The sequence below is a fragment of the Polypterus senegalus genome, chromosome 3 (genome assembly GCF_016835505.1).
Source record: "Polypterus senegalus isolate Bchr_013 chromosome 3, ASM1683550v1, whole genome shotgun sequence".
NCBI classification, from domain to species: domain Eukaryota; kingdom Metazoa; phylum Chordata; class Cladistia; order Polypteriformes; family Polypteridae; genus Polypterus; species Polypterus senegalus.
This window is the reverse complement of record NC_053156.1, coordinates 237,501,800-237,519,415: the sequence shown is the minus strand read 5'-3', so window position 1 is coordinate 237,519,415 and position 17,616 is coordinate 237,501,800. Positions and strand designations below refer to the sequence as shown.

The following is a 17,616-nucleotide window of genomic DNA, read 5'->3' as shown; positions in this document are numbered from 1 at the left end:
TCTTCATTAGTGACAGTTTTCATGCGTCCACATTTTGGCAAATCCAACACTGAACCAGTTTCACAAAACTTAGCAAGCAGTTTGCTAACTGTAGCATGGGAGATGGGTGGTCTCGTAGGGTGTCTTGCATTGAAATCTGCTGCAATGACCCGGTTACTGCGTTCACCAGACATCAACACAATTTCTATCCGCTCCTCACGTGTTAACCTCTGCGACATGTCAATGGGTGTAAACAAAGAGAAACTTGTAAATAACTCTTGAAAGAATAAAGTTACGTTAAAACCAAGCACATCATTGTTTTTCTTGTAAAATTCCCAATAAGTTTAATGTGTCACATGACCCTCTTCCTATTGAAAAAACAAAAGTTGGATCCAAAATGGCCGACTTCAAAATGGCCACCATGGTCACCACCCATCTTGAAAAGTTTTCCCCCTCACATATACTAATGTGCCACAAACAGGAAGTTAATATCACCAACCATTCCCATTTTATTAAGGTGTATCCATATAAATGGCCCACCCTGTACATTGATAAAGGGGATGAGATAGAGTATATGAATCAGGTAGAGAACTTTTTTTCTTGGTGCAAAGTGAATTGTCTGCATTTTAACATCTGCAAAACAAAGTAACTGGTTATTGACTTTCACCGAACCAAAGAACCTTTATGTCTGGTCAGATGAATTATATAAAAAAGGACGTTTTCCTTAGGAGACTGTGTTCTTGAAGTGACATCCTTCACATATTCTGGAACTCTGTGAAGACCAGTGTAATTTTCTAAACTATGGTGTACTGGGCTGGTATAATCAGCTCAAGAGAGGTCTTTCAAATCAAAAAGCTAATTAAAAGGGAAAGCTCAGTTATGGGATGCAGTCTGTACTTCCTGGAAGTAGTAGCAAAGGAGTGCCATTATGAACAATGCCACACATCCTATCCTCTCTATGACACAGTAACACAGAGGACTTTTACCCAATGAATCATTTAGCAGAAATGTGCCAAAAACACTGCTGGGGATCCTTTATACCAACAGCAATACTCCTGGCCTAATGCCTCATTGTGACTTTCACAGGCAAGTCAGACGTTTTCTTTATTTTTAGTCATTCTGGTGTGTGTTCAGACCATAGTATGTGTAATTGTGTGTGTACATATTTACTTATTTAAAGTTTCTGTAAAAAGCAAATTTCCCCCAGGGGACAAATAAAATTCTATCTACAGTATATACTGTACTGCTCCTCTTTTTAAAACCCTTCTACAGTTATAAAAGTCATTGACAAAACAGTTTATCTTGAATTATTTAGCTAGATCTTCTGTGAATGTGAGGCTCACACCTATGGCAACATGCTTGCAAAATAGCTTATTTTACCTGCACAGGCAGGCACCCTTTGAAGACATGTAAACTATAGCCCTCAGATAGAAGGCAAAGAGCCCAGTACCTTCAGCTAAGGAAGAATGGTGTTAAAGTTGTTTTTCTAAATTGTAGGGGTTGGGAAGGGGGTCATTTAAACCTGCTGAACTGTGTTTCTATCTGTAAACATCTCAGGGGTGTGTGGGGAGGATTTTGATGCAACTCAGAACATTTTTTAGAGTACAATGACATTACATTCTTTGGATTTATTGTGTTCTGGAGTTATATGTTGCATCCTTTCATCTCCTATTATCTGATGTCCTACATACCTTCTGGCAGATGCAAAGGAAACCAAATCATTATAGACAGTTAGCCAGACAAACAGAACTTGTTATCTATGTCCTACATAGACCTGATATAATAACTGTATTACCAGTGGCTAATAGTGATACCTAAGGAATTTATGTACAATGCAATTTGTACAATCTGTGAGCATATAGTACTCTATATTCCTTAAGTACAAAAGGTCTCCATCAAAATAACTCACAAAGCTATTTCTATATGTATCTTAAATAATTTACATGCTTTGAGAATATATTTTCCAGTTTTTCAAATAATTGACCAGAAACTGCAAGTATAAGAAAGAAAGAAAGAAAGAAAGAAAGAAATGTAGGAAGTGCAAAATGCCTTGAAGACTTATGAACTGCTAAAATTAATTATCTGCTGACTACACATTTCCTTTTACTACCAATCGTGAACTTAGATTACAAAGCCTATGTTCTGTAAAAATCTTCACGGACCCCACTGTCAACTTGAATGCTGGAGGAACCCATTATGCAAGTGCTAATTCAATGAAGTGCAATAAAATCACTCATTTTAAAATGCATTCAGCATTTTTGGCTAATTCATATCAAATATAGTTACACAACTGAATTATGAGTGACTAGTTTCTGAAAATCCTGGTAATCCTTATAAAGGATTTATATAAAGTGGGTGAGTTTTAAAATTATTCTTCAATGTTTTTCATGGTCTTTGTAATGATATTTATGCCATTTTTGACTGTAAAACAATTTTTGGTCAATGCATAGTTTATCCATTACACAAATAGCAATGTACATTATCCACACTTCAAAACTTTAAAATGTGAATTTTAAATTGTGACAATTGCGACTTTGGATTGTTTAGCAAAAAAAGTTCAAGATTCAATGTAAAAGAAATATTGCTTTTCTTGATGGCCACTCCAATCTGTTTTTTAGATTTAGCACATTGATGCCCTTTTCACATCTTGAGAGCATTTCTTTTTCTGTAATGGAGTTATTCAGTAGACAAAAGGATGGGAATACAGTTGAGTAGGAAAAATTAAATTCTTTCACAGTTCCTGAAGTAAAAATAATGTATGTTACCAAAAGAGTTTTGTCAAGCATATGTTGCAAATACAGTAACAAACTGATTCTGTTTATGTAGTCAATAAGCACTAGCTTTTGTATAGTTTCCTGTTCAGTGTGTAATAGCAGCATGGACGTATAGAAACTAAAATGATTCTCAATATCTTTGCTGGGAATAGGCAGCTGCATGCAGTGTTATGCCTATACAGCATTAGTTAGCTAATCGACAAAGATAAAGAAACACCACATAATGAATGAATAAAAATAATTACACTTTTCTGATCAATAGAAAAGTAAATTAGAACAGTACAAAAACTAATAAAAAAAAACATGTAAGTGTGGAGTTAAAGTTTTGTTCTGTGAACTCGATTCAAATTTGCAAGAGAAAGAAGTTATTAGGTTATCTTTTTCTCCAAGTTTAAAATGCCAATAATTTATATTCTTTCATAGTAACTGTCAGGCATTTACCACATTTTCCCTTTACACACTTAAACTAAAGTTATTTATAGTTGTGTTTTTGCTCCTGCCTACCTTGGTCAAGAGCGTCTTCTGGCTCCTGGAACCTCACCCTTCTCTTCGTCTCTCGTTTAACCGTCACGGGAAGGACTTCTGTCCCATCAAGAGAACCCCGTCTCTTTAGAATGGACACAAGTCCCTCCGCTGGTGTTATCTATAAAAACAAAACAATCACATTTAAAGATTTCTTTTCCATTATAAATAAAATTAAAAAAAAAAATAATAAATAAATAATTTTGAAAACTGAATAATAAAAATCATTATGCTGACAAACTGAATGCCCAGTATTATAATTATTATAAGAATTAAGTATTAGAATGAACATAGAATTGTCTAGTTTCAAAACTGGTACACCAAAAAAAATGGGAATTTTTCAAACACTGGCTGTTAAGAGGGATTATATGAATAAACTATTAATTCTTTGGAGATTGTGATTCAGCATTCTTTCTAATCAAATTCTAACACCAACAGCTCCTACAATTTTAACCTTCAAAAGCTTTCTCTTATTTTTAATCCAGTGTTATGATTTGATACATTTAAAGATAAATGTCAATCTATTTAAAGATGCACTTATCCAGACATACCAAGATAAACACAATACAATATTTATATAAAACTATTATACAATCACATATACAAAAATAAAATATTGCTACACCTATACTCAAATGTTGCTAAATATTTACAATCTGTATATACAACTTAAACATTTAACAACATATTCTTTTTTACCTAAAACAAATAAACATCTTAAATGTCCTTAAAAAACAAATGAATAACAGCAATGCCTTTTTCCCACATATTTAGTTTAAGAGAGTATCAGCAGTGTCCAGAACGATACCTGATTAAAATATGGAGAAGAGATGCATGAAAGACTGCAAGGTTGCTGGTTGCTTTCATCTACAGAGATAACTAACCAAGCAGATAATGCTCAGTTTACGTGCTTGGGTCTACTGACATTCTGCTTACTCTAGTCCCCTCTCTCTCTCTCTCTCTCTCTGATCCAGTTTCTTTGAGGAAATTTCATACTTAGTCAATAAAGAAAAAAAACTTAAGTAAGGTGTAATGCAAAGCAAGTTGTTAGGATATAAATATTGGACCGTAGTTCAGCACTTGCTCAGCTTTTCAGCAATGACAGTACTATGCCACATAAAATATGAAAACAGTGTGACAGAATGAAAAAAAAAACTTATTCAAGATTCAAGAGTATTTATTGTCATTTCATCCATATACAGTAGTGCAGCATACAATGAAACAAAACAACATTCTTCCAGGACCATGGTGCTACATAGAACACAGGACAACGAAGAATCCATGACACATAACAAAGACATATATAACAAGGTGCATATATAACAAGGTGCATGTGAGACAAATGTGTAAACATGAGCAACCATGTGCAACATTGCTGAGCAGAACACATATATCAGATATCAGATCGGTCCATGAGTGTTCAGAAATCTGACTGCTTGTGAGAAAAAAACTCTTACACATTCTGGTGGTAAGGGCCTGAATGCTTTGGTACCTTGTTCCCAATGGCACAAGTGTAAACAGTGAGTGTGCTGGATGTGTTGGGTCATTCACAATGCTGTTGGCTTTGTGGATGCAGCGTTTGGTGTAAATGTCCATGATGAAAGGAAGAGAGGCACAGATGATCTTCTCAGCTGTCTTCACTATCTGCTGTAGGGCTTTATGATCCCTGACCGTGCAATTTCCAAACTAGACAGTGATGCAGTTCCTCAGGATGCTCTCTATGGTTCCTCTGTATAATGTTGTTAGAATAGCTGGTAGAAGATGGGCTTTTTTCAGCCTACGCAGGAAGTAGAGCTGCTGCTGGGCTTTCTTGGCTAAAGAGCTGGTGTTGTGGGACCAGGTGAGGTTCTCTGCCAGGTGGACACTCAGGAATTTGGTACTATTGACAACCTCCACAGTTGAGCCGTCAATGTTCAGTGGCAGATGGTCACTCTTAGTTTTTCTAAAGAAATATTCATCTCCTTTGCTTTGTCTACATTCAGAGACAGGTTATTGGCTTTGCAACAGTCCATTAACCGCTACAGCTCCTCTCTGTATGCTGACTCATTGTTGTTGCTGATGAGACCCACTACAGTCGTGTCATCAGCAAATTTTATGATGTGATTAGAGCTGTGTGTTGCTGCACTGTCTTGAGTCAGCAGTGTGAACAATAATGGACTGAGCAAACAGCCTTGAGGGACTCCAGTGCTCAGTGTGGTGGTTCTGGAGATGTTGTTTCCAATTCTGCCTGACTGAGGTCTCAGAATCCAGTTACAGAGGTAAGTGTTCGGTCCCAGCAGGCTCAGCTTTTCTGTCAGCTGCTGAGGAATGATTGTGTTGAATGCTGAGCTGAAGTCAATAAACAGCATTTGAACATATGTGTCCTTATTGTCCAAATGAGCGAGAGCCACATGGAGAGTGGTGGCTATTGCATCATCTGTTGAATGGTTCCGGTGATAAGCAGATTGCAGGGGGTTCAGTGAGGGGGGCAGCAGGGTTTTGATGTGCCTCATGAAAAGCTTCTCAAAGCACTTCATGATAATGGGAGTGAGTGCAATGGGACGGAAGTCATTGAGGTTGGATACTTGTGACATTTTTTTGGCATGGGAACTATGGTGATGGTTTTGAAGCAGGTTGGGACAATGGCGGTGCTCAGGGAGATGTTGAAGATGTCAAATGTCTGCCAGCGTGGTCTGCAAATTCCCTTAGTACTCTGCCAGGAATATTGTCTGGTCCTGCAGCCTTCCATGGGTTGACTCTTCGTAGAGTATTTTTTCACATCGGCCACAGTCAGATTTAATATTTGGACACTAGGAGGAGAGGCGGTCTTCCTCATCACCACGTTGTTCTGTACTTCAAACCATGCATAGAAGTTATTCAGCACATCTGGAAGGGAGGCATCACTATCACAGGTGGATGGTGTTGTCCTGTAATTAGTGATAACCAGGATGCCTTTCCACATGCTCTGTGCGTCTTTGTCACATAGAAAAAGTCCCTGGATTCTCTGGGCGTGTGTGCGCTTTGCTGCTCTGATGGCGCAGGATAGTTTGGCCCTCACTGTTCTCAGGGTGATTTTGTCACCTTCCTTGAAGGCAGAGTCCCGGGTCCTGGGACACACGCACTTCCTTTGTAATCCACGGTTTCTGGTTGGGGAGTGCAGTGATGTACTTGGAGGCAGTAACGTCATCAATGCACTTATAGATGTAGCTGGTCACTGATGACGTGTACTCCTTCAAGTTGATACAGTCGCTATTGGTTGCAGCCTCTCTAAACATCTCCCAGTCAGTGCACTCAAAACAGTCCTGAAGGGCAGAGATGGCTTCTGCTGGCCAGGTTCTTACCTGCTTCAGAACTGGTTTGGTGCATCTGACGAGCGGTCTGTATGCTGGAATTAATATACTGTAAACAGAAAATTCATTTTCTGGAATTTTTCACTGCAATAACATCAAGAACATATCAAACAAAAATATCTGAATTCAAAACACACACACACACACACTCTCTTTTGTTGAGAAGCAATTAAATGAACATAGGTTTTGGAACTTGTGGGGGCTGTTCTCTCACTTTCTCTCTGTCTCTCTCATTCTCCACATCTCTCTCCCCCTCTCCTTCAAGAGAATAGATGAAAACCAGAGTTTTGAAAATCAGTAAGCTCTATTAAGATAAAACAATTCACAAAAGTAAAATTTCAACCTACAATAAACAATGAGAAGTTAACCCTGTTATAAGCATTATAAACAGCACATGCCACAGACACTAGCGGAATTGCAAATGCTTTTTTATGTGGTTAAATGTTACTTTCATTACCAGGATTTTTTCTCTGCTTTATACTTGCTCAGGGTCACATCTTTACTAGATATTACAATCTGAACTACATTAATAATCTGAATATTACTCCTCTGACCTTTACAACTGAACTTTACAAAGATACCGATCACAATACTACCTTTAATTACTGATGTGACCTCTAGTAGCATATTTTATTTATTCCAATATAAATATGCACAATACTACAAAGTAACATTATGTCTCTCTGACTCATAAATGCATGAAGTGGAAAATAAAGCAAGTGATCCACACAGCTTTTGTGGAAATCCCCCATGTAAACTCCTTCAATATGTTAGTAGTATTTTCATAAATGCCAATAAACAGCTTCTCTTTTATGCAGTTTTTCTGAATCACCTTTCAAATTCCAGACTGATCTATAAAAAAGTGGTAAAGAAATGCTTCACCTTTGAATAATCTAGATAAAAACATATCTAAAATAATACATAATGCATTTGTCATTGTACTGCATAGCTATTTCAAGAAACTCTGCTCAATATACTATATATTTAGTCATGCTAGTGTCACAGCACCATGAACAAAATTTATCATCTAACTGAAGAAGGACTCAGCTGTCCAGTTTTCATCTTTTCTGGGCATACTCCTCATTTACAAAGGTGGTTTTCAAATATGAAGGCATGTAAATTCTTTGTGGTACATTTCCTAAATTACATTTAAACTATATGTATCAAATTATAGTTTGCTGGAATTAATGTTGCCATTTGCATATTATTTTCATTTACTTAATTAATATTTGAACTTGAATTTTTGAAGACTCTTTATACATAAAGATATCATCAGACATCACTCATAGTCCATACACAGCTTCATTCTCTGTAGCCTTGCCAGAAGGATATTTCTAAACTAGCTAAGGAGTAAGCTACTGTACAGTATACTGTATTTGAAAACTATAAAAAAATAATCAGACCTCACAACAAAGACTGTAATATTTTCAAATGTTTAATAACCTCAATGACTAAAATGTGTATTAACAGTCACAATCTCAAAATACATAATGAATTAATCAACACAAACATTTCAACAGTCGATGCTAGATGCATGAAAGTTTCAGGGATTGTTCTCTATACCTATCAAAATCTAAAAGACCTGGTGTGGTCTAGTGTGGAGATATAGATGTACAAAGTTGCTCTAGAGCATGAAAAAAAATTATTTGACAAATAACATGACTGTGGAACAATTATCTTAGACGATAAATACATCTAGTACAAAGCAACAATCCCTGAAAATTTCATATGCCTAGTATGTTCAATAATTATGACATATGCAGCATTGTTATTTTTTTAGTAGCACTCACTTTTACGGTAAAACATGGGGTCACACATCTCAGAAACTACTAAACATACAAGCAGAAAATGTTGCACACTGGTTATTGGGTACAATGACATTCATTTCAGCAAGACTGAAGCAAATCAGAGATGGTCAGTCAGGAACATTTTCCAAAATCTGTTGATTTAACAGGGATTGACATACAAAAGTAACAATAATTTGTTTGTCAGGTTGTGTATCTTATTAGATTAAGTCACTAAGAGAGGTACATCTACACTCAGAGTTGGAGCAAATGTCAGATGAACCAGGGCGACAAACACATGCCTGCAATTCTGTTAATCATTAATAATTTATGTTCTATTTCTTGGCAGAGTTCATCAATGGAACATAATCTTATCCATTGAGGACATTTACAAGTTACGCTTGAAGATAGCCATTTTTGTAAAACCCACACACCCCCTGCAACAAAGAGCAAACAATACTGGAGTCATAAAATGCAGACTCATTTCAGTTTTCAACAGTTTTTTCCTAAGAGCCACTGAACTGTTAACTCACCTATGCTCATCTACAGTATTCAAACTATGCTGAAGAGTCCATTATGTTAGCACCAGCACTACCAATCAATTTGCATTAAAGTTCATTCCAAAATGTAATTACATTTAATGCCACATTGCTACTCTGCATTTTGCATTTACTCTGCCTGATACATTCGATATTTTGTGGTATTTGGTACACTGTATTAATCCCCAAAGTGAAAAAGTCTTTTTGCGTATACATGTACAGTTATATCTGTTATTTTTTTATTTTAATTTCACACTATTTGATATTTGTTAATAAATTTATTTACATTTTTAGTTTAGTAATGTGTATATGTTTTTTCATTATTTTTTTATTTAATGTTTTTAATCAGCAGAATTACCAACAAATATTTTGCCTTGTACTAAGATGTAACTACACTAAACTGATATTAATAAAAAATTATTTTCAGCTCTTATGTATAATAATATTTCCATGTTTTTTGACTTGTACCGAAAACAGTTATGTGTTCATTATCAAAGAATCTATACTAATAAAAGGCAAAGCCCTCACTGACTGACTGACTCTCTCACTCACCAACTCATCACTAATTCTCCAACTTCCCGTGTAGGTAGAAAACTGAAATTTGGCAGGCTCATTCCTTACAGCTTACTTTAAAAAGTTAGGCAGGTTTCATTTCGAAATTCTACGCGTAACGGTCATAACTGGAACCTACTCATGTACATATATACTGGCCATGGCCTGCAGCTCGGTCGCTGTGTGAGGCGGAGTTGCGTCCCTCATCGTCACGCCTCCCACATAATTGAGTGCCTGCCCATATAAGGCCATCCATCAGCGACAATCCAATAGAAACACTCTGCCACCAAATGGCTCACGTGAACTGACTATGAACGCAGTACGCAGACAAAAAGCAACAGCTCCAAAGAGAGCTGAACAAAAAACACATTACACAACTGAGAAGGCAGCAAAAGAATATGAAGCGAGTGACGCATACAAGCATATTCATAAGTGCAGCTACTGCAGAAACAAAGCACGGTGTAAACCATAAGTTTAAATTAAGTTTATAGACAGGCTGCCGCTGGCGTTTGTCATGCCAACGACGAATACGATATTCGTGAGATACAAGTTTAATGAGAAGACACAAGGTATAAACAAGACTTTGAATCACTTTGTAACGGAGTTAAAATTGCTGTAGCGAGAAACCTTTAAGTGCCAGGTCTTAGCTAACATTAAATAAAGCCGTGGACATCGCAAGATCACAAGAGAGCGGCTCACGTGAACTGACTGTGAACGCAGTGCGAGTGATCACTTCGATGAATGAAACCTGTTCAAAAAACGGATTACACAATTGAAAAGGCAGCAAAAGAATATGAAGCAAGTGACGCATACAAGCATATTCATGAGTGTAGCTACTTCGGAAAACAAAGCACAGTGTAAACCTAAAGTTTAAATTAAGTTCATAGACAGGCTGCCACTGGCGTTTGTCATGCCCACGACGAATACGATATTCGCGAGATACAAGTTTAATGAGAAGGCGCAGGGTTTAAAGGAGACTTTTGATCACTTTGTAACATAGTTAAAATTGCTGTAACGGAGTTTAAATTGCTGGTATGCCAGGTCTGAGCTAACACTAAATAAAGCCGTGGACATTGCGAGATCGCATGAGATATCACAAGCACAGCTGAGAGGCTTTGATGCATGTACTCCGAGTGGCTCACGTGAACTGACTTTGCAGGACTGGGAAAGGTTAAATTAAGTTCTTAGAAACGCTACCACTAAATATTCGCAAACAAATCCACAACTTAATACCGGGAATGCCCGTTAAACATCTTATATTCACAAGTACCGATTTGGGTAGTGAACACTTTGATGAATGAAACCTGTTATCTTTACAACGGTTGACAAACATGGAATATAACTTGAACACAACACATCCTCCAAATACGAACCTGATTGAAAGAAATAATGATAAACAAATCCTTGCTGACAGCAATACTCATAACAGTGACAAAACTATTACATTGACAATCATGTTACGTTATTTTTAAAATGTTTCCTTTTCTTAGCACAAGCACAGCTGAGAAGCTTCGATGCATGTACTCCGAGCGGCTCACGTGAACTGACTTTGCAGAACTGGGAAAGGTTAAATTAAGTTCATAGACACGCTACTGCTAAATATTCACAGGCAAATCCACAACTTAATACCAGGAATGCCTGTTAAACAGCTTAGATTCACGAGTATCAATTTGGGTAGTGAACACTTCGATGAATGGAACCTGTTATCTTTACCATGGTTGACAAACACGGAATATAACTTTAACACAATCAAATCCTTGATGACTGCAACACTGTGTGTGTATATATATATACTGTATATATATATATGCGTATATGTATGTATGTGGGTATATATATATGCATGTATGTATGTATGTGTGTATATGTATGTGTGTATATATGTATATATATGTGGATGTATGTGTGTGTATATATATATGTATATATATGTATATGTTTATATGTGTGTGTGTGTCTATATATATATATATATATATGACAGCAACACTCATAACAGTGACAAAACAATTACATTGTCAATCATATTACGTTATTTTTAAAATGTTTCCTTTTCTTTTTCATTACTTCTTTAACACACTACTTCTCCACTCCAAAGCACGGGTATTTTGCTAGTATGTATATAATCAAAAACAGTCATCTTGAATATATACATATTGTCACATTTGTTGACAAAAATAAAGATTTTTAATTAGGCTATAATTATAACCTCTCTACACACCATAAAGCATACCTAATTATGAAAACAACCCTCCTCCATAAAAATAAGATATGATATCTTCTGTAACAAAATCAATGATACGCAAGATATCCAGAAATGCAGCTTTTCCCAAGTGGCATTTCTAAATATGCTACATTTACCACAAGGTCATACTGCACTACTTGCAGTGGGAAAAATTCACTTACTAGTGCTCAAGCAATGTAGAGTTCTAGCTGGAAAATACTGTCTTTCTTTTTTTTTTAATTCAATTATGTATATTTATCTACATCCATAAACAATTACTAACTAGAAAACAGCACAGGTATTAACACTGCTGTCTGGCATGGCTTTATTTGGTAGCAGCTGTTGTATGAAGCACATCAGAGATAAATACCGATCAATGTCTCAAGATAATTTAGAATTGTATGGACATGCAATAGAAAAAAGAACTGTATAGGAGAATTCCCTTACAAATGAATAATACTGTATTAAATCCCAAAGGCACTTTCTTGCTGCTTCTGATTTATTTTCTATTTAGTAAAACACAGTAAACAAACAAAGCTGCATAAAAAGATAAAAATAATTGAATAAAGCTAGGAATCACAGCAAAGTGAAGTGTTTTTTAATAGATTACTATATATTGAAAGCTTACTCTGAATATTTTTCAATTGCATCCCAATTTATTAAAGTTATATTTTTTAGTTTTTTTAAACTAAGAATGCAGACTGCAGGAGCAAACAACGAATCAAGCCTTAATGCCTGCACTAAATCAAAAGAGGCACTGAATTCTAAAAGACACATTTGTTTTCAATGCTAACTTTGAACAACAACACATTGACTGAGAGAAGGCAGGGCTGCAAAATTGGTGGGTGTGTGTGTGTGTGTGTGTGTGTGTGTAAGGTTATCAGTGGGTCTTGTCCCTTGCTATAAAAAGAGTAAGGAATCTGATATGAATAGGATTGATACTATGGAAAAAGAGTATTGGTACTATTGCAAATTTTCAGAATAGATATTTATAAATACATCAACATTTTTCATGCATATAAATAAATACTTTTAGATATACAGCATATATTTAATATATGTTGTGTTTGGGTTACAGAGAAGAAATAGTTCTGGTCATAATTTGGTCATATTAAAATCAAGTACACTGGCAACTATTACTTTCCCTTTAACTCTACCTGACAGAGTGCTTGATGGCTGATTTATGCTGAATTAAGAACTCAAAAACATATGCAAAAGGAAAATGAATAAACAAGAAACCTTGACATTTTTCCTATAAGGATAGGATTACAAATTTAACTTCAAAGGAATGAAAATCGGAATGAATTACAATATATTAAGAGTCAACCTGCTATACTTAATATAATGCTAAAGATTTTTTAAAAATTGCAATATTATCATTTTGTGACCTAAGTATCAGGATAATATTGCATCATAGGGTCCCGTTACATTCTTGCCCCTAATGTTTAGGGCTCTCATACTCAGGAGATTGGATGATTGCCCTTGTGTAGTGGAAGAGTAAAAGCAAAAGCATATAGAATTTTCCCAGGAAAAGGTTTTTTGTCCCCTCCAGGGGCTAATCTCTGAACCGTAAACAGTTTTTGAGAGGGAACATCTTTTTTTTCAATAAATTGTTTTGCATCGTGTTTCCTTGGGTTCATTCCAGTAAATATTGTTATTTACTTGTGTACTGCTTATTTTAACTGAAATTCTTACTTAATTCTTATTTTAGTTTAAATTATTTCTCCTCTTGGTGGCACTGAGCAGAAAAACATTCAAAACACACTGACCTTTTTTCATCCTAGTTTTGGTTTGAATAAAAAAATGCAGAAAAATAAGAGGCAGAAGAATGACCAAGTTCTTATTTTGCTGTGAGATCTATTTACCCGAAGAGTGAAAGGAAACTTTAATATAGGAGTTATGGGAATAAAGCTAATGCATTTCCCAAATAGATAACTATCAGTCATCTACTGTGGAATATACGGATGACTGTGGGGGGTTGAGGGGGTGTTGTTTCCACAGTCTCTGATCAAGAATGCAAGTGTTTTACATAGAGTAATTATTATCATCTAGGATAGCATTTAAACGAAGTGATTTGTTTTTCTTAAGCTATGCGTAGGTCTAGTATATCATGTGGGGACATAGGTTGTGTGAGGCTGGTGGCTTTCAACTAAGAAGGGTGGTTTAAGATCAGCGGCAGCTTTGATTTCAAAGAAAATCAGGTGTGTCTTCAGTAACTCCAGGAAGCTACCTTGTATCAGTAACATCTACAGCTGCTTTCAAGACAGCAACCTCAGCTCATAGCTTTTTGTAGCCCTCCCTCCCTCTATTTCTCTTTCTCTGGATGGAGAACCTCCACATCAGCCTCTGGGCCTGTCTTCTCCACTTTCAACATGGCCTTTTAAAACTTCACTATTTTTTCTTTGCATGTCTACTTCACTTTCTAAATGGTTTGGATAAGTTTGGATATACTAAACTCCTTCTAAGCTTTCTAACCTCTACTACTCGTTCTGAGCTTAGTTTTTAAGATTTTACTTGAATACCTCTATACAAATACGTATCATAAAAACAGGAGTAGGTGATGAACAAACTGGTACAACTGTGTAACTGGAACTGATGTACAATAGAATGTTATTTGTGCTGATACATTCATTATTTTAACAAACATTTTTAGAAGGAACTATTTAGAAGTAAATAATAAGGTAAAAAACAAAGTGAGTTATAATGAACAAAAAAAAAAAAAGAATAGAGATGCACCAATCGAGACTTTTGATGCCGATTTTGATCACCTGTGTTTGTAAAGGGAAATCGCCCGCCCTGAAAACAACTTCTGATTTTACGTTATGCCCATTCCACTGTGTCACACAAACGATTCAAATTTTTGTATAACTTGAAGCCCAGGGTGTAGACATTTAAAAGCATAATTTATATAAAAGACCAAATAAAAGTTGCATCAATTGAAATATACAAAATATTGAGTAGCAGCTCTGTAGTATTATAAAGAAAGCATCTTCTTCTAATTTAGTCATATCTGAAAAAGGACATTAAATTACCACAAGTACACACATATAATCTAATCTAATTTAATATATGCCTCCTGCCACTCATTTACTTTTGATGCCACTTGTATTTAGTATTGTACAGAAGCAAATTAAATGACACTAAACTACTAGACTTCATTAAAAAAGGCTTCCCTGCCTTCCCTAATACACCCTACTCTTAAAGATACACTCCTAAATTCCAAAGGTCAATCTGCAAAGCCTCAGATAATGGGGTAAAGGTTCTCTTAATAACTTATATATACCTTGCTCTTCGGCTTTTTTGAAACACAGCCGTAACATCATCACAGCACATAATCCGTGACAAAACAACCTCGGCCATGGCACATATTTTCTCCTTTTTTCCTTTGAGGGAAAACTGCTTCAAGAGAGATGGATTTAAACCCCACTTTAGACAATGTCTGCATAGGATTTTCCAAAAAAAGTCACAAGTTATCTTTGCACATTCTTAAACATTAATTTTACCCTTGTGCTAAATGTATGGACAATAACAACTGAAAAACCATTCACACTGACAACTTCCTGTATTTCACGTGGTACTGCCTTTAATGTGTCATGTTGTATTTACTGTCTGTTGATGGTATTGAACTAGTGTCACTAGTCTGTGAGGGACATGCAACTAAAAATTTCACTGTACTGTGTACACACAATAATAGATTTGAACATTAACTTGATGGAGAGGAGGCACATCAAAGGACATAGCAATGAGTACTTAATTCAAAACAGTTAATTATAAAGCTCTGTAATAACATAATCCAGACCTTCTCATTTGTTACAAACAACAACTGAGACCCTGACAATCTAACTTTTTCCTTATTTAAAAGTGTTGCAGTACTCTCTGTTAATTTTCATTTACTTTTGCAGTGGCCACAATAGTTCTAAGTGTATTTTGGCATGTGAAATTCCTGCACAGTTTTAAAGACCGTATGATCAATTATGTCTAGTTTGGAGTGGCTACAGTAGCTTTTTGAGGTAAGATAATATCTTGAATGAAACATCTACAATGAAATTGAGACATGAACCCAAACTTCACACTTCCTGTCTTTATGAGTCACCTTACTTTACTACAACTTAAACTTTGAAAAATTCAAACTGTATTGTGCATTTATAGCAAAAAGAAGTACTTACTCATTACCATTAAAGTGAATGATTAAGTACTTTTGCATATCCTATTTAAGTTATTAATTATTTTCTATCAATCAATCATTTATATTAACCATTTTAAGCAATGTCCCTTCTGTAAATACACTTCTTTCACTTCTTTATATGGGCTGATTATGTGTTTTCTGCCCACTGCCACAAAAGAGATTATTTTCTTTTTTAAATTAAATTGTGTTTATTACTGTGATTTCCACTGCAAAATAAGCAATACAAATGGACAATCAAACATATTACAAAAACAAAAAAGTCAATCAGAAACATAATCAATAGCGTGTATCACAGAAAGAGTGAAGATTTCTACTCTTCATTCATTGTTTTCTTTCCGGGGTTGCTTGCTGCTTTCTAGTGGCTTGGGGAATGTAAGTGGTTTCTTGTCAGTGCCATATATTACACTTCTCAATATGGTGTTCCTAAATGAGCTTCTTCTATCCCAGTCCCTACAGCTATAAGGGTTTCACTTATCTCGTGGCACCCAGTTACCTACAATTGTTTATGAATATGCTCCTCAATTGCAAGTGCTGGCCTATCAAGTAGACATTTCTGTTTCTTAAAATACAAATCTTTCCAATTATATCAGGCACATTAGATTAGATGTCTTTATTGTCAAAGAGCATATATGCTACAGAAAATGCAAAGATAACAATGGCACATCCCACCTGCAGTCTTAATCTAGTGGTACTTGGTCCTATCAAGGAAGCCATAAGAAAATATATTTAATACCAACAACACAATGAAAGCATACATTCACATTTTTTTAAATAAATGTAATGATGTTGCCTAATAATAGGGAAACTGCATAGAATTATTGATTTTAAACAAAAATTGGGATTTTAATTTTTTTATAAAGAAAATCCTATTTATGATTAAAAACTTCAGGGTACAAGACAATAGAGCTAAAAAAAATGGAGAAATTTTATTCTATGCTTACAGAAATACATAAATACAATAAATACACAACTGTAAAAATAAATAATATTAAACAAAATTAAACACAATGTAGTGGGGTGATGGGTGATTTGCAGGGGGCAAGTGTGACCTTTGTTTGTAGAAAAGGTGAAGGAAGGAGGTAAAGGACTTGGAGGCAACTGGCCAAGTGGTAATAATTACCTGGTGAGCTCAGTTACATAATCAAGTAAAACAGCATACCATAATGTCATGTTGTGTCATGGGTTGCAATGTATGAGAGTGTGGTTAGCCTATTTCTCCTTGGTTTTGGATACCTTTAAGATACAAATGTATTAAGAGATGTTACAGACATTTTGAACAGCAAATTAAAACATATAGATAAAAGACAGAGAAAACACATTGCTAATTAAACTACAAATTCTTTGTGTTTATTTTAAATAATACTTAAAACTAAAATATCCATGATTAACTAAAGTAAATAATTCACATAGACCCTGCATATTTGTTACAATCAAATGTATAACCCAAATCTGCATTGCAACCAATGCTGCTGCTATGACCTTGATGAGCAATACTGTTGATCAGATAATATGATTCTAGTTTGACAGTAGATGAAATAAATGAAGGGACAGTCAGATACTTGAAATAAATAAATGGCTGTCGTTAAAATTACTGCCAAAGCCAGTAACAAAACAATAAGTCCAAGCACTAACATGTTAATGATGGCACCATTAGCTTCCACTAACATTAATAAAAGTGTTTTAGAGTAATGAACACTGTAAATCTTTACATATGCATGTAGTGACAT

At 35.4% G+C, this 17,616-nt stretch overlaps 1 protein-coding gene across 2 annotated transcripts in view; it reads right to left on the bottom strand.

Annotated features, from left to right (window-relative positions):
• cnsta (consortin, connexin sorting protein a) overlaps positions 1–17,616 on the bottom strand; it is a 132,037-nt gene that overhangs the window by 8,163 nt on the left and 106,258 nt on the right. For both annotated transcript variants that reach the window (XM_039748804.1, XM_039748805.1), the window contains one exon: positions 3,258–3,396. In XM_039748804.1, coding sequence (XP_039604738.1) covers positions 3,258–3,396 — 139 coding nt within the window. The remainder of the gene's footprint in view (positions 1–3,257; positions 3,397–17,616) is intronic.